Source organism: Mastomys coucha, unplaced genomic scaffold (assembly GCF_008632895.1).
Source record: "Mastomys coucha isolate ucsf_1 unplaced genomic scaffold, UCSF_Mcou_1 pScaffold12, whole genome shotgun sequence".
Classification (NCBI taxonomy): Eukaryota; Metazoa; Chordata; class Mammalia; order Rodentia; family Muridae; genus Mastomys; species Mastomys coucha.
The window spans coordinates 27,947,867-27,970,351 of NW_022196894.1; the positions used below are offsets into that span (position 1 = coordinate 27,947,867).

At 38.9% G+C, this 22,485-nt stretch overlaps 1 protein-coding gene and 1 non-coding gene across 7 annotated transcripts in view; one reads left to right on the top strand and one right to left on the bottom strand.

Moving 5' to 3' along the window:
• Positions 1-22,485, bottom strand: part of Atp13a3 (ATPase 13A3) — a 74,282-nt gene that overhangs the window by 51,152 nt on the left and 645 nt on the right. For 2 of the 6 annotated variants that reach the window (XM_031363583.1, XM_031363579.1), the window contains exon 2: positions 21,937-21,980. Coding sequence is in view for 2 of the 6 variants with exons in the window: in XM_031363582.1 (XP_031219442.1) it covers positions 4,505-4,544 (40 nt within the window). In the remaining 4 variants the exon portion in view is untranslated. Of the gene's footprint in view, positions 1-733; positions 755-4,504; positions 5,000-14,482; positions 14,556-21,936; positions 21,981-22,485 lie in introns of those variants that run through there. The other 4 variants (XM_031363580.1, XM_031363582.1, XM_031363578.1 and 1 more) reach the window with 4 other exon arrangements.
• Positions 20,533-20,639, top strand: LOC116086639. The gene has a single exon (XR_004117020.1). It is a non-coding gene; the product is annotated as a U6 spliceosomal RNA (small nuclear RNA).

Consider the following 22,485-nt stretch of genomic DNA (forward strand, 5'->3'; position numbering starts at 1 on the left):
CTCCAAGGCTGAAAGAACATCATGGGACTTATAGGGGGCTGAAAAAAACAAAGTTGTGAGATACTGTCCTCCACAGATGACATGACAGCTGCACTTACTCACAATAGCAAATATGGCCCATCAATATTTCATTATGGTGGGGGGGGCTTATGATATCCCCATCCTGGAGGAGCTATTAGCAATTAATGGTTGCTGGGGGGAAAAGTCCATTTCTTCAGTTGAATAGTCACCAGTAAGTTACCTGATCAACCCTAATTAAACTTAATTGGTAATAGCAAAATAAAATCAGAACTTGAAAGCATGAAAGCTTGCTGAAAAAAAATGTTCTGTAGAAGTGGGAGATGAGAAGACAACGGGAAACAATGGGTATGTGAGATCCATACACATTAGACATGGGTATGAAATCAAAGAATAATTATTATAAAAACAAAAACAAAACCCTTTAGTATACCAGGTGTTGTAGCTCACAACTTTAATCTCAGCCCAGCACTTGGAAGGTGAGAGCAGATCTGTGAGATCAAGGCCAGCATGCTTTACATAGTAGAGTTACATAGTAAGACAGTTTCAACAAATTTTTATTGTTTTTGTTTTTTATTTGCTTTGGTTCTTTGAGACAGGGTTTCTCTTTGTAACCCTGGCTGTTCTGGATTTCACTCTGTAGACCAGGCTGGCCTCTGTGCTGGGATTGTACACCACCACCACCTGGCCAAAGCTAAACTTTAATTTCTATTACCTTGGCAAGAAAAGTGGCCGCCCTTTACATTTTATAAATTCTTTGATAATCTCTTCCTCTCCCCCTTTAAGTTATCTCTTTGGGTAATTGTCAGTGAACTCAGTGAATTTTCACCCTAGACATAGGATGAAAGAACATTGAGTAAGGTACAATCAGAGGATTGCTCAGTCACACTGGGTTGGTTGAGCACTATCCTAACAAAACTTTGGCTAGGAATTACTATTATGGATGTAGCACATTTGGCAATTATTTGTTAGGCACAATAATCTCTTAAGGTCCAGATCTGGTGGTACATACCTCTAACCCCAGCATTCAGGAGGCAGAGGCAGGATAATCATGATTTTGAGGTGTCTGAACTACTTAACTCTTCCTCTCCCCACCTCACACACTACCCCAAAAGGCTGTGAGATGGTTTGCTGGCTGGTGGATGCTTTACAGTGAATTTAGTTCTGTAAAGCATTTTAGCTCAAAGTAGATGAATAAGACTCCCCTAAAGCTAAGGGATGAAAAAAGATTATTTCTCTCAGAAGTTAAATTATTATATATCAAAACTGCAGTAGGTATGGGTTAATGAAGCACACTGAGTTTTATGGTCATAAGTAGTGGACGGTCAAGGACTGGCCATTGTCACTGCAGAACCAGCCAGCATTATTTCTGAGGTGCTGGAGAAGCCTGTCTAGGGAATTATGTGTGACAGCTAAGTGTTCTCCCACTGAGCTGTATCTGCAGTCCCCAGGAGACTTCCAGAGTTTTCAACCAACAGGGATTACAAATATTTGGGAAATGCTAGGCAGTGGAAGTGCATGCCTTTAATCCCAGCACTTGGGAAGCAGAGGCAGGTGGATTTCTGAGTTCCAGGACAGCCAGCACTACAGAGAAACCCTGTCTCAAAAAAAAAAAAAAAAAAAAAAAAAAAAATGGGAAGACAGCATCAGTACTAAACATGTACACTTTTTTCTTGTCATGAATAACAAAGGAATAAACATGGGTTAAATGCAAATAGTCTACCACTTTATATAAATGATTAAGCACCTCAGACTTTAGTACCTGGCAGAGTCCTAGCAATTATATAACAAATATCAATGGCCGGTTACATTTAAATTATCAGTTCTAACCTCTTCCCTGGCTAGCCTGGGGCTTACTATGCTGACTAGAGGCCCAACTTTTTGACACTCCTCCTTCCCTCCCTCCCTCCCTCTCTCCCCCTCCCCTTTTCTCATCCTATCTCTCCTTTCCCACCTTTTGTGAGATTATAGAAATGAACCAGTATGACTAGCTGAAGTTGCCATTAAAATTCAATGCTCTAATTGAGCCTGTTTACTATTTAAAAAAAATATTTCCCTAAATTTCTTTAACAAGTTGACCTTATTCTAACATTGAATGCATTCCCAAGATCCTGAACAGTTAAAAAACATAGCAAGAAATACTCCAATTTGAATTATCATCTGGTAATTTAGTGGGTAGGACAAGCTATACTTTTTCCTCAACAATGATTGACCCTATTATACTGCAGCTCTTTATATAAGAACTACTTCTCTACAAGTCAATTGCTTTAAGACAAAAGTAACAGCTTAACAAATTGTAGCCTAAGTTATCAAAATGATAAAATTAATTTAAATATAAAAATGCTCTAAAAATTATCCATTATCATTAACTTTAAATATATCATACACCTCACAGAAAATTACCAAGAATTAACCACACTTCAAATACACTTGGAAAACTCACAATCCAACTGTGCTTACATTTAAAACATTCATATTATAAAGGTATAATTAAATGTAAATGTTTATGTAAGTAAACTTTTAACATTTCAGTGATTCCATCAAGACAAAGAGCAATATAAAAATCTTAATACAAATGTAATCAAGTTGCATATTAAATGTTTCCGTCACACATCTTAAGAAGTCTGAAGCATTAAGAAGCTTTGAAAATACACTTTCATGATTTGCTAGAGTACTTTTTTTTTCAATCAAGTCAATTTCTACATCACAGAAAATAAAGAATTTTTTCTTACCAATAGCATTATATCATTATTCTTCTCTGATGCTGATACATCAGCTTTCAAAAGCTGGCTCTTCATATAAAATAAAACCATAAAAATCCATACAAATATTAAAATGTTATGCTAAATACTGGTTCTGTTTAAGTTCCTTTAGAATGATTATTATATTAAAATTTAGGACTTTTTAATTCAGTAAAATTGAATTGTTTTAGAAGATATACCCTTCTGTTCTTTGTCACTGGCAGAACTCCTATTTGAATAAATCCTATCCTGCTAGCATACTCAAGTTCCGGCCTACAGTGCATGCCTGAATCTTGATGTTATCTAAACAGAAAAGGGCTAGGCTATTGTCCTTAACCAAACCCTTCCTTGAATTTATAATGAAATGGTTTTACTTCATCCAGAGAAAAAAAAGGCAGGGGAGGATAAAGTGAAGCTATCAGAAATAAGTCACCAAGTTTAACATACTGCTTACTCCACCCTCCCCCCATATACCATAATTATTAAGAAATATTGAAATTAGTCTATAGTCTGTTCTAGAAGCTGATCAGAGCTTATTTCCTAAAACAAGACAACCTGGCATCAACTTGCAGAGAACTCCCCAAATATCTTAGACATCTTTGCTTTCCATGAGCGTAATACTGTAATAGTTCATCTGACTCAAATGTGGATATATCTGTAATCTCAGCATTCAGGAGACTGAGGTAGAATAATGAGTTCAAGGTCAGTCTGAAGCTATCTCAAAATGGAAGTGAAATGAAAAATTTTAAAGCTGCCTAGAATTCCCAAAGGATTAATTTCACAAGGTGCTTTACAGGGTCATCAGTAACTTAAGTAAAACTTTAAGCACAGCAATTTTAAGTATTTTATTTTGTTTTCTTTTGTGGAGTCTCCCAAGTAGCCTAGGCTGGTCCTATGTAGTTGTTTCTGACTTCCACATATGTGCTGTGGCATTTATATGCCTGCCTCCCCATATTTGTGTGACATATACAAACAAAACATTTTAAATAAACATTTAACCATCCTTCTTTTGAGATAAGGTCTCTCCATATAGCCTAAGCTGATTCTAACCTCTTGCCTTAACTTTCCAAGTGTTGAGATTATAAGCATTTACCACCTCACCCAGCTAAAAACCAAACGACACAGTTAAGGATGCATCAACAAATATCACAACTGGCATAGATTTTCAAATTTACAGCACCCACATCAAACTCACAATTCCAAATTTATATGCCCACAGGAGCCTGTCTCCTGAGAGGCTCTGCCAGTGCCCGACTAATACAGAAGTAGAGGCTCACAGCCATCCATTGGATTAAGCACAGGGTCCCCAATGAAAGAGCTAGAGAAAGGACCCAAGGAGCTGAAGGGTTTGTAGCCCCTTAGGATGAACAACAATATGAACTAACTAGTACCCTCAGAGGTCCCAGGGACTAAATCACCAACCAAAGAGCACACATGGTGGAACTCATGGCTCCAGTTGCATACGTAGCAGAGGATGGCCTAGTTGGTCATCAATGAAAGGAGAGGCTCTAGGTCCTGTGAAGGTTCTATGCCCCAGTGTAGGAGAATGCCAGGGCCAGGAAATGGGAGAGGGTGGGTTGGTGAGCAGGGGGAGAGGGGAGGGAGGGAGAGAATAGGGGTTTTTTTTTCAGAGGGTAAACGGAAAGGGGATATCATTTGAAATATAAATAAAGAAAATATCTAATAAAAAAATTATATGCCCAAGGAACAATCATTATCTTACTTCTTACTATCTATATAAATACCTATGTAAAAAGAGTAACAAAATCTTAATCTTCCAGCCATAGTAAGCAAACTGTTGACAGTGCTGAGGACAGAACTCAACTTCAAATCAGCTCCTAACAGAACAATAAAATGACATAATATAACTTAATGAATACGTGGAAATTTTACAAAGATACCAGCTTCATTTTAACAAAGGTTTACTCAATACCCACTTTATCACTTCCCATCTTAGACTTTCTCTTAAAATACATGCTTTTGTTTCTGTGTTTAGGCTTAAGGAAGACTATTGTGTCCAACATACACCAATCTAAGACTCTATTTACATTTGTCAAGTGAAGTCTTTGTATAGTATGTTTTTTCTATGTTATAGAGCAACATGAGAGGTATAACAAAATAAGTTATAATTAGGCCACACAATATAATTCTTCATGTTGGGATTAACATAAAGAATGAGTTTAGCCTATACTGTTTTTTAATCACTTTATTATATGCTGTTTTTTTAATAAGCATTTTTACTTAAGAGGTATTCCAAATGGTTAAGACTATCCTCGGGCTGGAGAGGTGGCTCAGAGGTTAAAGAGCACTGACTGCTCTTCTAGAGGTCCTGAGTTCAAATCCCAGCAACCACATGGTGGCTCACAATCATCTGTAATGGGATCTGACACCCTCTTCTGGTGTGTCTGAAGACAACTACAGTGTACATATACATAAAACAAATAAATCTTTAAAAAAGGGGGGGTGGGGGCTGGTGAGATAGCTCAGCTGGTAAGACCACTGACTGCTCTTCTGAAGGTCCTAAGTTCAAATCCCAGCATCCACATGGTGGCTCACAACCACCTGTAATGAGATTTGATGCCCCCTCTTCTGGTGTGTCTGAAGACAGCTACAGTATACTTACATATAATAATAAATAAAATTAAAAAAAAAAGTCCTCATGAGACAAAATAGTTTATCTAATAAAGTCTGGATTGTTTGTTTACTTATTTATTTATAAATAAATTTATAGGATTTTAAGATAATATCATGTAACTCAGGCTGCCCCTCAACTCCTTATGCAACTGCGGCTGGCCTTGAACATGTGACCCTCCTGCCTCTACCTCCAGAGTGCTGGGATGATAGGCATATGCCGTACTATATACAGTTTAGTCTGCATTTTTTAAATGTCTGTTTAAGAAGGAAGGGGGAGTGGGGAAAGTGAGGGAGTGAGACAATGATGATACATGGAGGAAAGCACTATACTTAAACTATTATTTGTATGCTAACCTAAAAGTTAATTTAAAAAAATAATAAAGCTAGGAATAGTGGTACACTCCTATAATGCTACTGCTTGGGAAAGAGGTTAAGTGGATCAAGAAGTGAAGGTCTCTTCAATTGAATAGGGAGTTAGAGTTCATCTTCTACTTCATGTGATCTGGATTAAAAACTTCCAAGTCTACTTAAGTGATTCAAAACCAATTTCAATTATTCAAGTCACTAAAGCTCTAGAAGACTCATTTTTTTTTCTCATGTATGTGACATTTCTGAAATCCATGTTCAAAGAGCAAAGTGTTATAATGACTAGATAGATTTCAAATTCTTATCCATTATGAAAAATGCTACAGCAGCCAAGAGTTTAAAACAGATTTACCCTATAGACAGAAAGAGTTACAACTTCCAGGACTAAACAGCCTAGAAAGAAAAGTACCTCTGATATCCAAGACAATGTGTAAAGTGGGTAGTAATGGGCCTCCCTCTAATCCCAGCACTCTGGGAGCTAATCCCAGCAGAAGGAGGAGGCGCTTCAACAGACCAGCCTGGTCTACAGAGTCAGTACAGAAAAACCAGAATAAACAGAAAAACCAGAACAAAGAGAAACTCTGTCTTGTGGAGGGAAAAAGCCAACAAACAAAAGCAACAACAACAAAACTCAGTGTGTAATTAATTGGTGGTAACCATCCTCTGGGCTGAAGTAAGAAGACAAAAGGCTAGGTGATTTTACCAGAAAGACTGTATGATGTTCCTAAAATCCCTAAAATCTTCACTCTCTGCCTAGATCTCAGCTGATGTCATTTTACTTTTGACATCTTAAAAAGCTATTTCTTTAACAACCACATTGCCTTTTATTTGATTTGTTTTTCTAATATAGAGCCTCTTTGTAGCACAGGCTTGCCTACAACTCACAACCCGGGAAGCTCACAACTCACAACTCACAGAAGCTCAGCAAGTGCTCTACCATCAAGCTACATAGTTAAATTTCTTTCTTATCTATGTTTTGGTTCAGCTGAGTAAATGTATTAATATCCCATAAAACAAATATGATAGGTAGCAGCATATTCTTTATTTTGTTCTTTAAGACATGATTTCTCTGTGTAGCCCTGGCTGTCCTGGAACTCACTCTGTAGACCAGGCTGGCTTCAAACTCAGAGATCCACCTGCTTCTGCCTTCAGAGTGCTGGGATTAAAGGCCTATGCCACCACAGCCTGGCTACAAATTCTTATTTATTGAATTCATCTACAGAACTAAGTAAGCAAGTGTGCATCATCACATTAAGAGCAGAAGAAATGGGGTGTGATGGTATATATCTTAATGCCAGCACTCGGGAGATGCTGAAAGAGTTCAAAGTCAGCCCATTCTATAGTGAATTGTGCAGCAGCCAGGGCTATACACAGAGAGACAAGATGCTGTCAATGAATGAATGAATGACATGGTGGTGGTGCATACTTTTAATCCCAGCACTGGGGAAGCTGAGAGGCAGGTAAATCTCTGTGAGTTCAAAGCCAGGCAAATCTACAGACCTATTTCCATATTTCCAGGACAGCCAAGACTACAAAGAAACCTTGTCTGGATAAACCAAAAAAAAGGGAAAAGAAAAGAAAGGAAAAGAAAGGAAAGGAAAGGAAAGGAAAGGAAAGGAAAGGAAAGGAATTTAAATTCCCTCCAAAGCAAAAGAATGAAAGGCCACAGAAGAGTATCAGCTTTAACTTGTCCACAGAAAACAATCCACTAAGAACTGTTAAGAGTAACCCTTCACTTATCTTGATCTCAACCTCTCCACTATATAATACAAGTGTGGTAAAATAATGCCTTAAGGTGGATTCAACCATGAAAAAGTTTTGCCTTACAAGAACACAGGCAAATGTAGTGACAGAATATCTTCAATCCCAGCACTCGGGGCAGAGGCAAGTAGATCTCCGTGAGTTCAAGGCCAGCCTGGTCTACATATTAAGTTCCAGGACATCCATGGCTATATAGAGACCCTGACTCTAAAAAAAAAAAGGTAAAGCAAAGCATAGATAGGCACTATGAACAACCTGCTGTTGCATTCTTTTACCTGTAGGTGGCAATCCAATATTGCTAAGGAAAAAGAATAGCTGGAATTGAATAAAATGTTCAGTGATTAGAAGAGATAAGATGTAGAGCTTATACACCAAATTGACAGTCAATATGAAAAGGGGTTGCTTTTGAAGTATGTCCTGCAACAACCACATGGTGGCTCACACCAACTGTAAGGAGATCTGAAGTATGTCCTGAGAGAGGTAAGATATGCAACGAAAACCATAATGAAGACTGGGAACGATTGACACATGCCTTTAAAAATCCCAGCACTCGGAAGCAGAGATAGGCAATCTGAGTTCAAGGCCAATCAGGGCTCAAAAACCCTCTCAAAAACCAAAAATATAAATAAATAAAGCCTAAACTATGTGGTAGAACACTTAGCCATTAAATTGGTGATAAAAAAAAAAAAACAGGCAAGGTGTACCATAATACAGAGATTCTGAGGAGGGTAGTAGGGAGGGACACTAATGAAACAAAGTATATGTGTGTGTACATGCACACAAATAATGAAATTCACTACCTTGTAGATTAACTTAAAATTATAACAAGACGCCAGGCGGTGGTGGCGCATGCCTTTAATCTCAGCATTTGGGAGGCAGAGGCAGGCGGATTTCTGAGAGTTCAAGGCCAGCCTGGTCTACAGAGTGAGTTCCAGGACAGCCAGGGCTATACAGAGAAACCCTGTCTCAACCAAAAAAAAAAAAAAGCCATCCTCAGCTACATAGTGACTTTTGAAACCAAAAAGGTAAACTACGTAAGACACTGTCGCTTTAAAATTAAAATTAAAAAAAAAAAAAAAAAAAAAAAACGGGGGCTAGTGAGATGGCTCGGGGTAAGAGTAATGACTGCTCTTCCAAAGGTCCTGAGTTCGGATCCCAGCAACCACATGGTGGCTCACAACCACCCATAATGAGATCTGATGCCCTCTTCTGGTGCATCTGAAGACAGCTGCAGTGAATTACACCGGAGCAAGTGGGCCCTGCAGAGGTCCTGGGTCCAATTCCCAGCAGCCACACACGATGGCTCACAGCCATCTGTACAGCTACAATGTACACATACACATAAAATAAATAAAATAAATCTTAGAAAAAGAAAAAGAAAAATGAAAAAAGGGGCTGGAGAAATGGCTCAGCGGTTAAGAGCATGCACTACTTTTCCAAAGATCCTCCTGAGTTCAAGTCCCAGTGACCACATGGTGGCTCACAACCATCTGAAAAAGGATTTGATACCCACTTCTGGTGTGTCTGAAGACAGCAACAGCAACAGTATACTTACACACATAAAATAAAAATAAAATCTTAGAGAAGAGTGCTTATTGCTCTTTAAAAAAAAAAGAAGAAAAATGAAAAGAGATTTTGGGTTAGAAGTGGTGGTGCATTCTTGTAATACTTGGGAGGTTAAGGCAAGAAGAACACAAATTTAAACCAGCCTAGGCTACATAAGTTCCTTCCTGCCTCTTAATCAGATCAATGAAAAGTATACACCTTGGGTTTGATTCACCAAGAAAATAAAGGGGAAAGGGAATGAAGAAAAAAATCTATACTATCTTTTTAGAAAACCAAGTGACAGCATCTTTAAATTTAAAATCTATATATCTAATCTAATAATATTCATGGCATGTGTTATCTATACTAAGTATGTATGGGCAAAACATATCCTACTGTACTGTTTGTAACAAAACCTAAGCCCCTTAGAATCTAAATGTGTGTAATGTGTGCCAACAGAATGTATAAATAGCTTATGAAAGACAAATGAGTCAAATCATAAGAGACCAGGATAGCTCTATACAAGAAAAAAAGAAATGACTAATATGCAACTTTTGTAGCAATCAAAAGTTGCATATGCGTGTTTATAAACAAGCAAAGAGACAGGAATGGTGCGGCACGGCTTTGATTGTTGCACTCTAGACTGTGAGTTTGAGTCCAGCCTGGTCTACACAATGAGGTGTAGGTTAGCCACGATTTCATGGTGAAACCCTGTCTCAAAGATGTACACCAAAGTGTTATCATTAACTAACAAAGTCTTTAAAGTACTGTAGAGTAAGGGTCACCAGTACCATATACTTCAAGTTCCTCTGCAAAATTAAATGTAAAATGTGTTCCTAGTCCCATTGAGGGTGGTGACAGCAGGTTTGAAAGTAAAATCTCACTGAAACAAAAGGCTATTTTAAAACAAGCAAAAGTGAAATAATATAATAGAGACACTGAATACAATAAAGTGAATTTCAATAATTGTCAATGTAAACAAGGCAAATTGCCATATGAGTCTAATTACTCCAAACTAAAATGTTTAATTCAGATTTAAGGTTACGGATTTCTTTGAATAATATAAATGAAAGATATTCCCATTTAATGCAAATTAGTTTCAGCTTAAAACTATACTACCATTAACTAAAAGCACTAGTAACTTGGTTGACATTTAAATTGATGATTTAAATCTAAATGCTCTGTAGTGGTGAAATTAGTTTTGTGCTCCCATCAGGTCACACATTCCAGTCACCCACCTTTGATTGGAAAATAAAAGACACACACACATTATCTTATTTTTGAAATGCCTTAGCCAGCTCAAAGGCTGGGCAGTTCTAATCCTCTGCCCAGCTATCACAGATTTCCCTCTGGTACTCCTGACTCAACACCCTCTAAATCTATGCTGCCCTGTTCCTTCTGGGAAGCCCTTTTGGGGCCCACATTCCCTCTCACCTACAATTTGGATGATTTTCCTTCTGCAGCTCTAAATCTGTCTCCCTCCGAAACCTGGCAATTCTCCTCTCCACTCCCCTCTATTCAGTCCTAGCCTGCACAAATCTAAGGGTCCCACCCCATCTCCCTTTGCCCAGCTATTATCCACTGGCATCTTTTTTTTTTTTAAGATTTTATTTATTTTTTTGTATGTGAGTACACTGTCCTCAGACACATTAGAGGAAAGAGGACATCAGATCCCATTACAGAGGGTTTTAAGCCACCATGTGGTTGCTGGGAATTGAACTCAGGAAAGAGCAGTCAGTGCTCCTAACCACTGATTCATCTCTCCCCCACTGGCTTCTTTATTGATCCATCAAAACCCAATTGAAGACAAGGTCCCAATTAAATCAAAGCATTACAACCAATCACCAACAATGCTCATTAATTCTGAGGCTGCTATTTTCCATTTTACCACAGCTAAAACTGGAATGCTTTTTAAATGTTATTGTTTTTGTCAGGATATATGGGTGTACAGAATGCTCAAAATTGGTATTCTTATTTCTCAAAACTGATGTATGTACACTGTTAGTAGTAAGTACATGTCTTAAATTACTAATGCATTTTAAATAATTACCTTACAGTAGAACTGTCAACAAGTAGTAGCATGCACAGAAAGGACTCAAAATACAGCAACAGAGTGGACAAGAAGAGCAGGGCTAGAAAGTGTGAATAGAGAATAGTGACAAGGAAAATAAGAAAACTTTCCAGAGGATTATATTCCTAAATCTTCAGTATGTTTGGGAGATAGAAACCCCAGAAATCTTTTTGGTCCTCCTGACTCTACCTCAAGCCACAGTGCCTGGTTTACGGAGTGGATTGGGGGAAGGGAGGCTTAAAAGTCTGGATTTCTTGCATGTTAGTCAAGCACTAGACTAACCCAACCTACACTTACAGCACCTCAGATACACACACACACACACACACACACACACACACACACACACACAAAAACTTTCATTACAACACTACTGCACCGCTTTCAAAAAACCAAGATTTGTTTCATTCATGATCTTTACTAGAGTATGATTCATATTTCACTCTTCTAGGCTTGCTGATTTGAAGGCCCAATCACAAAGAAGTATGAACTTAGTAGGAAATTATTCTTTACAAAAGATACAACCCTGCACATTTAACAATTGTAACTAATAACATCAGGTTAACTGTGTGTCAGGGAAGGAGAAAGTTGTATGTTGAAGTAAGATCTGATTAGAACAGACAGATGGGCCCTTAACTCTGCATCTTCCTGCTTCAGCTTCCCAGGATTAAAGACACATGCCTGGCTTATTTATGTGAACTTTAAAAATTATATGAGTTTGTTTTTCTGCTTTATTCCTTTTCTCAATTCCAAATCTGCTATGTTGATTCAATGCAGTACAAAAGACCTCAAATAACTGTAGTCTATGAATATTATAGAAATATATTCAGGTAGCAAAGGACAACCTGGGCTACATAGCAAGAACATGCTTTTGGGGTGGGGGGGAGTACAGGGTATCGTGGCGCTTTCATTTAATCCCAGCACTCAAGAGGCAGAAGCAGGCAGATCTCCCCGACTATACTGTGAGTCCCAGAGAAGGCTAATCTGTATAGGTATATTTTAGCTTAGGAACCACCTTCATGGGCATCTACAAAACTACTGATACCTCCATTATAGTTTGTATTTGAGGTGCTGGGAACTGAACCCAAGGTCTCACCCACACCAGGCAAGCAATATACCACTGGATCGTCAAACACAATTTTAGGCCTACGTAGTATCTTTTTAAAGAGAAGAAAGGCAAGCATGAGATTAAACTACATTAAAAACCCTTACCAATAACTTTTTTAAAAAATGACATTGGCATACATATCTTTTCACAGGCTTATTTTCTAAAGATCCACTAAACCAACTGTTGCTACAAATAAAGTTGAATCATTTACTCATGAGAAAAGCAGTAACCACGCTTCTAAGATGGCCCCCAGATCCCCTTTCTACCCAACACAATTCTGCTTAACTGTAGTTTACATTATACTAGCCTAAATAGAAAGGCAAGTAGACAGGTTACCAAGCTCCTACTTCCAATGATCACTTAATTGTTAATGTCCCCAGGGCTGTTTTTGTGATTATGTCACTGGGGACAAAGTGTAGCACTACTGGAATGTCTAGCAGCAACCACCCATCAGTTTTCAGCACTAATCTCTCATTTTCAGACTGAACCTCTCCATCCTTTTTTACAGACAACTAAAATTCAACCTTTCTTCAAAATATCCTGTCCCTCAAATTTTTCAATTCATTCTATTCCTTAACGATTTGTTTAAAGCAAGAAATTTACCAGTCACCCTAGACTCCGATATTTAACACCTTCTACATCCAACTGGGCATCATTTCTAGCCTTTCTCACTCCACCTCACCAGCCCTATCTCCACAGAAGTTGCTCCAATTCCTTTTCCAAGTCTTCTTCATTCACATCTATATGTAAACCAACTATGACCTCTCTACTTCTCCTGTATAAAGTCTTAATAGCTTGTCACTATCTGCAATGTCATTTCCCAAATTAGTGAGAATACATCCAAAGCATTTCAAAAGATTCCCTGCTCATATAAAATGGATAAATGGCAGTTTAAAAAAAAAAATTAAAGCCGGGCAGTGGTGGTGTACGCCTTTAATCCCAACACTTGGGAGGCAGAGGCAGGGGGATTTCTGAGTTCAAGGCCAGCCTGGTCTACAGAGTGAGTACCAGGACAGCCAGGGATACAGGGAGAAACCCTGTCTGGAAAAAGCAAAAAAACAAAAAAACAAAACAAAAAAAAAAATTAAAACACTGCTCTCCAGCTAGTGTCTAAAGTCTCATAATACAAAATATATATTTCTTTCTCTACCATTGTAGAAGTGGGGTCCAAAGTAAAAAACTAATTACAAGACCTTTACAATCTGCCACTTTCCAACAGCTATCATAGAAACTTTATATCCCTTTCACAATGAATAAGCACAATCTGTAGCTCTTCAAATTGCTCTACAACTTCCTGACTCCATTCTTCTCTATACAATAATCTTTCTACCAAGAATGCCTTCACAAACCTAGTCTGAGAACTCCTATTAATCCTTCAAGCCAACTCAAGCCACTAAGCTTTCTTTGACTGTTCTTTCCATCTTCTTCTGACACAGGGCTACTGCCACTTTTCCCCACTACTCCAACTGTCAGAGCAGTTAGTTACTAACGACATCAAACTCAAGCCTTAAAAGCTATGAGACTTACCAGGCAGTGGTGGCACACACCTTTAATCCCAGCACTTGGGAGGCAGAGGCAGGTAGATTTCTGAGTTCGACGCCAGCCTGGTCTACAGAGTGAGTTCCAGGACAGCCAGGGCTATATAGAGAAACCCTGTCTCGAAAACAAACAAAAACAAAAGATTACAAATCACTTGCCGGGCGGTGGTGGTGCACGCCTTTAATCCCAGCACTTGGGAGGCAGAGGCAGGCGGATTTCTGAGTTCAAGGCCAGCCTGGTCTACAGGTTCCTTCCTGACCTGTAACCCTCCCTACAGAAACCCATCCCAATGATATTTGTCCATCAAATTAATTCCTCTTTCTTTCAAGAGCAGTGCTTCAAGAGCAACCTTCTAAATACTGTGACCCTTTAATACAGTCCCTTCATGTTGTGATGTTCATGTTTGTTGACTACTTCATAACTGTATTTTGCTACTATTAATTGTAATGTAAGCATCTGATTTGAGGAATATCTGATATGTGACCCCAAAGGGGGTGACAACAAAGGTTGAGAATCATTGCTCAAGAGTCATTCTTCTCAGAAGTTAATGCCTACAGAAGTGACAGCTGGGGAGTGAGGAAGAGGGTTCAGCAGGTAAAGCACTTGAAAAGTCCTGTGTTAAAGAGAGCCAGAACCAATGTAAAATAATCAGGGCTGGGACCAAGCCTAAAGACAAGCAGATCCGTGAGGCTCACTCACCTCAGAATAATGAGAAATACAGTCTCAAAAACAAGAAAGAGAGGCTGGAGAGATGGTCCAGTAGTTAAGAAAACTGGCTGAAGGATGGTGGTGGCACATGCCTTTAATCCCAGCACTTGGGAGGTGGAGGTAGGCAGTTCAAGGCCAGCATGATCTTCAGAATGAATTCCAGGACTATACAGAGGTACCCTATTGTGAAAAACAGACAAAAAAGTACTGTCCGCTCTTCCAGAGGATCCAGGTTCAATTCCTAGCATCTACATGGTGGCTCACAATCTTTAAACTTCAGTTCCAGAGAATCCAACACTGTCTCCTGGCTGCTTCCATAGGCACCAGTCCATACAGGGTACAGACACATTCAGATAAAACACATAAAATGTAATAAAAAACATTAAACACACGCACACACAGTAGGAGGCTGCAGAGATAACCCAGAAGGAAAGTCTTGTTATATAAATAAGCATTAAGACCTAAGTTCTGTTCCCCAGACCCCATATAAAAGCAAGAAATGGCAGGGATCTGTAACCCCAGGGTTTTGCAAGGGCAACAGCCAGATCCAAGAGCTTTCTTGCAGACAGTCTAGCCAATTAGCAAGTTCCAGGTTCAGTAAGAAACACCCTGTCTCCAAAAACTAAGGTAGAAAAGTCAAAAGAAGATACCCAATGTCAACCTTTGACCCATATCACGACACCCCCCCCACACACACACACACATACACACAAACACCAATGCCATTGACAAATATCTAAAGTTGTCTTTTGGCCTCCACACAAGTGGGCACATATGTACACACAATACCTGCATATGTTGGCAGTTTGTTCTAATCTTCTGGCTCCTTATTTTCTGTCTTCAACTGCCTCTGTGGACCTGCACTGAACTGCATGAACTTCACTGCCCTGCTTTTTAACTCAATGACTCAAACCAAACTGACTGATTAGAACTCAAGAGATCTGCATGCTTTCCTCCTGGGTGCTGGCATTAGAGGCGTGTACCACCAGGCCTAACCTAAGCTTTTCTTTACTTGAAATGCTCTATACCAGACTGGTCTTGAATTCAAGAGAGCTCCTTGCCTCTGTCTCCTGGGATTAAAGGTGCACCGTCATTCCAGCAGATCACACAAACCTTTGCCAAGCCCCACACTGCTGGACCAAAACTCCTCTACATACATGCAATAATCCAATTAAAGCAGTCAAATAGTGTGAGGAGGGACAAAGAGATCCAGTGACCCTGGCCAAATCCATCTTCTGGGTCTTAAACAAGGTTAAATTTAAGAGAACTAGAGTTACATATTTCTACTAACCAGTCCAGGCCATGATGTGGTTCTACCCTTTCTCTCGTCTCTAAGGTAGTATGTCAAGTTGTAAATTTCTGGGATGAGTAGGAGGAGTGTTGTGTCCATTCATCCATCTTCCCTCCCCTCTGTCATAGGGGCTTAGGCTTTAGGCTTGGTTTCCCTTCTCCAAACAGAAGATTCCTGGGAGAGCTACAATTTTTGGGGGGCCCACTATTTCAATAGTCCAATGAACATGTCTGTTTAGACTATCTTCAGCTCTGCCAGGCTGGTTACAGTGCAAAATAAAGACCCTGAAGAAAAGAACACCTACCTGACAAAAGACAGGAATTCAACCTAGACCCTTTATTAACATGTGGCCATTTTCCTTCCCAGACACCATCAACTTTTTCTGTAAGAAAGGGCGAGTCTAAATAGTCTGTTACTTCTCAGAATTATTATTTTCTACTCTTGGACCTTTACTTTAATGCCCAATACTTAAAACAAGAAAATAAGAAAAACTAAATAATACAGTAAATCCAACCTACTATTAAGGAACAATTCGATCTTTCTAAAACTTTCTTTCATAACTATTCTGCATTAACGTTACCTAATTGCTTATTCCAAGGGAAGACTTACAGAATATAAAGAAAGTTCTAATTAACAAATTAATTTTATATCCTAAGATCTATTTTAAAGCCAGGTGGAGGTGGCGCACGCCTTTAATCCCAGCACTTGGGAGGTAAGCAGGCAGATTTCTCAGTTTGAGTCAAGGCCAGCCCAGCCCCATCTACAGAGTGAGTTCCAGGACAACCAGAGTTACACAGAGAAAACATGTCTCGAAAAAAGAAAAAACAAAAAACAACAACAACAAAAAATCTACTTTAAGCTGTTTCACCACCTCAGATTCTACCAAAGGTCTAAAATGTTAACAGATCTGGTGTTCGAACTGTTCTGTGGAACTTCTCCAGCAATTCCCATCCTCAAATAGCTTTTGCTTCAGATATTTGCATTGCACTTTTTTAATAGATTTCTTCCTCACTTCCATTTTTCTATACTAAGAAGTAGTAACTATCATAAAAATAAACTTTAAGCTATCATTGTAACAGTACTTTTGTCAATTCACGATACTTTACCATTTCCTGTTGTTTAGAGTCAGGGTCTTGTTAGGTAGTAGCCCAGACTGGTCTTGAATTTTCAGTGACTCTCTTGTGTCAGCCACTTAAGATTACAAATCACAGCCAGGCAGTGGTGGTGCACGCCTTTAATCCCAGCACTTGGGAGGCAGAGGCAGGTGGATTTCTGAGTTCAAGGCCAGCCTGGTCTACAGAGTGGGTTCCAGGACAGCCAGGGCTACACAGAGAAACCCTGTCTCGAAAAAAACAAAAGAAAAAAAAAAAAAAGATTACAAATCACCATTACTATATCCAACTTGTTTTGACTTTTTGAGCCAGAAGTCTCAGTAAGCTTGAAGTCTCAGTAAGCTTCTGGCAATCATCTATGTGCCTCAGCCTTCTCAGTCATGAACTACAGGCTCACAGCACTGTGCCCAACAATACACATTACTTTTAATATCAGTAGTGCTAATTATTTATCTTAATTTTATCAATGGTTATCAGGTTATCATTAACTTCAAGACATTGTATCTTTTAAATATCTACTTTACTTAAGATTAAGTGGGGCTGGAAGAAGGCTTGATGGTTAAGAACACTGCTCTTCCAGAGCACCCAAGTATAATTTCAAATACCCAAGCAGCTCACAACTTCCCATAACTCCAACTCCTAGGGAAGCTAACACCTCTGACCTCTGTAGGTACCTAGACTCCTCCTATGCACAGACAAGCAAAGATATATACACACATATGGTTAAAATAAATAAATAAAAACAGGGCTAGAGGGGCAGCTCAGTATTAAGAGCACTTGTGGCCAGGAGTAGTGGCACGTGCCTTTAATCCCAGCACTTGGGAGGCAGGAGCAAGAGGAGCTCTATAAATTCAAGGTTCTTGTTCTACAAGGGAGCTCCAGGACAGCCAAAACTAGGGACCCTGGTCTCAGAAGCCTCATGCCAAAAAAAAAACAAAAACAAAAACAAAAACAACAAACAACAAAAAAATCACTTTGCTCTTACAGAACTTAGATTCAATTCCTAGCACCGGCATAACCATTCGGATTCTACCAAAGATCCCAATATGACCTATAATAGTGAATAGTAGTAATCATATTTTTTGTTATAGTAACAAGACTGGTTACCTTAACCATTCATAACCCCAGTTCCAGGGATTGGATGTTCCCTTCTAGCCTCCTTAGGCACTAAGCACACAAGTAACACAAGCATACATGTAGGCAAAACACTTATAAACATACTTTTATGTGTTATAAATAAAAATTTTAAAAGATTAAATAATTCCAGAACACTTGACATTTTTTTTCTTAAACTAAAACTAAAACACGTACCTAAATCCTGAACTTCTCTCTCAAAGTAAGAGAATTCAAGAAACCAAGAACATGGCTTTCAAAATTACATAGTTACTCTGTATATATCAGCCAGTTTACTTCAATTAACAGAAAGTTACAAAAAAGCCAAAGGCTAAATCCTGACTTAACCAGATCAGATATGGCATACAACAGTCACCTTAAACCACCTTAAACCAACTGGACAGTCCAAGAACTCCTAATGCAAACATGACTTTGTATATACTGTTCTCCTATGCATACATGTCTATGAGGAAGTTTAATTTATAAATTAAGCATAGTAAGATTATCAACAATAGTGAAGCAACTTAATGTTATACTATACTGGAAGATATGTAGGTGTGATCTCTCCTTTTATTTTTCTCTTCAAATATCATACTTTTTTTGTTTTTTTTTTGTTTGTTTGTTTGTTTTTGTGTTTGTTTTGTTTTTTGTTTTGGTTCTCTGAGTTTCTCTGAGTAGACCAGGCTGGCCTTGAACTCAGAAATCCACCTGCCTCTGCCTCCCAAGTGCTGGGATTAAAGGCGTGCGCCACCACTGCCCGGCTCAAATATCGTGCTTTTAACTAAAGGAAGTAATTTCTAGTTTTTCTTTGGACAACGGAACTGCTAGCTATGTAAATAAGTAGAGATACTTGCAACAGCTAATAACCAACTAGTAGGCACAGGCAATGAGTGTGCTAGACCAAGGGCTGACTAGGATCTAGGCCAGAACAATGGGACAGTACAAAATCTTATCACTACTCAAAACAACACAAAGCTACTGTTATGAATCTTAATGTAAATATTTTGGAGATAAAGGCTTGTCAAAGGGGTTGAAACTCAAAGGTTGAGAACACTGGTCTAGATTACTTCTGGAATTTTCCATTTAATATTTTCAAACCACAGCTGAAGCCACAGAAGGTTAAATAAACTATGGGTGGGAGCTGTATAGAAGGGATACTACTGCATTCAGAATTTGTTTCAGCACTAGAATTTTAGAGCACATCAAGTGTATTAATTTAACAGATGTTAGACACTAGATTAACCACTTTTAGCATACCTTTTAAGAGTGTTCTTGTCAATAAAAGATAAGCTGCTAACTCCTGCTCAATGTATGGTTTAGTCACATAAAAGCCAAGATCTTATGTTTAGTACTTACAGTTAGTTTAGGCCACCAAGTATACTACCAAATAACCTGCTTTACTGGCCTCAAGTCACAGGTTGATAATCCCAGCTACCTTGGAATCCCGGACAGGAAAATGTTAATCTAAGGCTGACAACCAGGGCAAGTGCATTGAGACTCTAACAAAAAGGGCTGGGGATGTAGCTCTTTATAGTGTTTGCCTACCATCTGTGAAGCTCTGAATTCAAATTCAAGTATTGCAAAACACAGAATCCATTTTATGTAAGACCAACATCATCAAGATCACTTTGAAATTCTATTTTATCTTCCAAGCACAATGCATAGTATAAGAAAGGAACCCAGGAAGAGCTAGCTGAGTGTTCTCTCCTTCACATGTGACCCTCGAGCCTCTTCTAAATATTCTTCTTTGTAAATTGAAATGAAACAGGAAAGGGGAAAAAAGAACAGTTAAGCAACTTACAGTTTAAGGACTTTGAAGACAACCACAGTCTAAGTTTACTATTACTGTCTAAAACACAGATGTCCTATTTCTTGGCTTATATAAGTATGTAACTAGGAACCTACTGCAAAACCTGTTTCTTCATCTAGAAAAGAAAGCTCAATAATTACCAAGTATTTGCTTTAGGGCCTAGTACATAGTACAATATCTCAGTAACTATTGTCATTGACAAAGTTAAACCAGTTATCAGTCAGGTCAGACTCACAAACCCATGAACTCTAGTACAGTTGTCTGTAACTGTCAACATACATTCTTCCTTTTTTCCTTTTCTTTGAGACAGAGTCTCATGTAGCCCAGGTTAGCCCTAAATTAAGTCTGTAGCTGAGGATGGCTTTAACTTCTGATTCCCCTGCACAAATTACATTCATTTGACACCACATCCAGGATTTTACCCAGGGCCTCATGCATAGTAGCAAGCACTTTACCAACTGAGCTACATCCCCAACCCCAAACACTTACTCACAGAAGGATCAATATTTGGAAAATAAACATTTTGGGCTGTGGAGATGACTCAGCAGAGTATTGGCTGCTCTTCCAGAGGACCTGGGTTTAATTCCCAGCACCCACGTGGCAGCTCACAACTACAGTTCTAGAGGGATCAGACACCTCACACAGACATACATTCAGGCAAAACATTAATGCATATAAGGTAAAAATAATTTTTTTTTTAAAAAAAGAAAGAAATGTGCTCGATTCGGCAGCACGTATACTAAAATTGGAAAGATACAGAGAAGATTAGCATGGCCCCTGTGCAAGGATGACACGAAAATTTGTGAAGCATTCCAAATTAAAAAAAAAAAAAGAAAGAAAGAAAGAAACATTTGGGAAACTGGCATTACATGGTTATTAAGGGCAAACTAAACATGCTGAACTGTTAGTGCTAATATCTGATAACAGAACCAAACACCTCATCGGATGAGTTTTTTTCTACTATCTATGAAACTATTTTAATACCAATATAGAATTTATATTATCTCAAACTAATTCTAAATTAAAATATTAATTCCTGTTACTGGTTGGCCTGTGCAAAGAAATCAATCATAGCACTCCAACAGCTTGAAGCTTTTCAACTTTGTTTTCAAAAACATACTGCCACGTAATATTTTCATCTAATTATAACTGTATAAATATATACATTATAATATAAATTATCACTTTTCCTGCCTAATCCCATAACCAGAACAGGCATTGCTGTTCTAACAATGTTTAAAAATCTCAACTACTCCATCCTCAACCTAAGCTAATGACAAATGATTGGGGAGTGGGGAGAACAGATGTGAATACCAGGAAAAGGAATAAAAATTATCCTCTCTGCTAAACTTAGTGGTGCTGCCTGTAAGGCAACTGTTCAGGAGGCTAAACCAATATCATCATTTTTTTCTCTTCTACAACAATCATTAATAGGCTTACTATTAAAAAAAAAAAAACCTTCCAGAAACTGATGTACTTTTGACATTGTTGTTAAACCCTGATGGAATGGCCACACAATCTATTTTGGCAACCATAGCCTATTCAGCAAAACAACAACCCTCAAAAAGAATGACACATATAGTCCAGGAAAACAAAATTGATACACCAGTTTTAGCAAAAAGGTTTTGTTCTAATCAAAGGTGGAGCACGTTTAATGATGGCCCTTCCAGAATAAAATCACACTGGAGCTAGAAAGACGGCTCAGCAGTAAAAAAATGCTTGCTGCTCTTAGGACCTAACCACAGCAGTCAGCTACAACCACCTGTAACTCCGGTTTCAAAGGGCCTGGCCTCTGGGGGGGAACCACACATTTCACATACATACTCAAACATATGTAAGTAAAAATAAATAAAATAATAAACTTTCACGTTAGCCTCAAACCCTCTAGAATTGTATTCATCATGAAAGGCCCCACGTGTCTTCAATTTAAACAATCCTGATGTCCTGCTTCACAGATCAAAAATCACCATTAAATACTCAAGTATGTTGCATTCAGTTCAGAATCATGTAAATTTCTGGGTTTATGACTCCATACCCATTCATTTTGCACTAATACAAACCACTAAATATAGCTCTACAACATTAACGATTGGGAGCTAATTATATAAGTGATTCATACCTCTTATGTCCAGACACCAAGATCCTAGGATGCTTCTGTCAGACCTAAGGGGAAAGTAAACAATGAACACCTGTCACAAAAGCTTTCCAAGTTGGGAAGCCCCAAACAGTTACTGTCAATCGCCAAATGCTATTCCTTCCCCCACTCCCAACTCCACACCCCACCAACAGTCTGTGTGAAGGCGAGGCCGGAGAGTACTACCGCAAAGTGGTCTGGGTTTTTCTAGCCCTCACGGTCCTGCCTCTCTTGTCCTTAATCTGGAGTGTTGACACCTCAAGTCCGTTTTCCTTTCCGAACCTCGGTTATCAGTGTAAAGTGTGCTGATAGCCAGGGTAATTTACTCCTCAGTGGCTGGGGCCGAACTAGGCTTCAGAAAGTCAGCACCGGCACGGACCCATCTGGAGCCCTTCCCACATTCTTGCTCCGGGCACATCACCTTCTGGACTTTCTACAGCGGCTGGCCTACCGGGGCCGGCCCGCACGCAGCGGGTGCACTCCAGACCTCCACACCCACACGTGCTCATAGACAGGGTCGGGTCTCCGCACCCT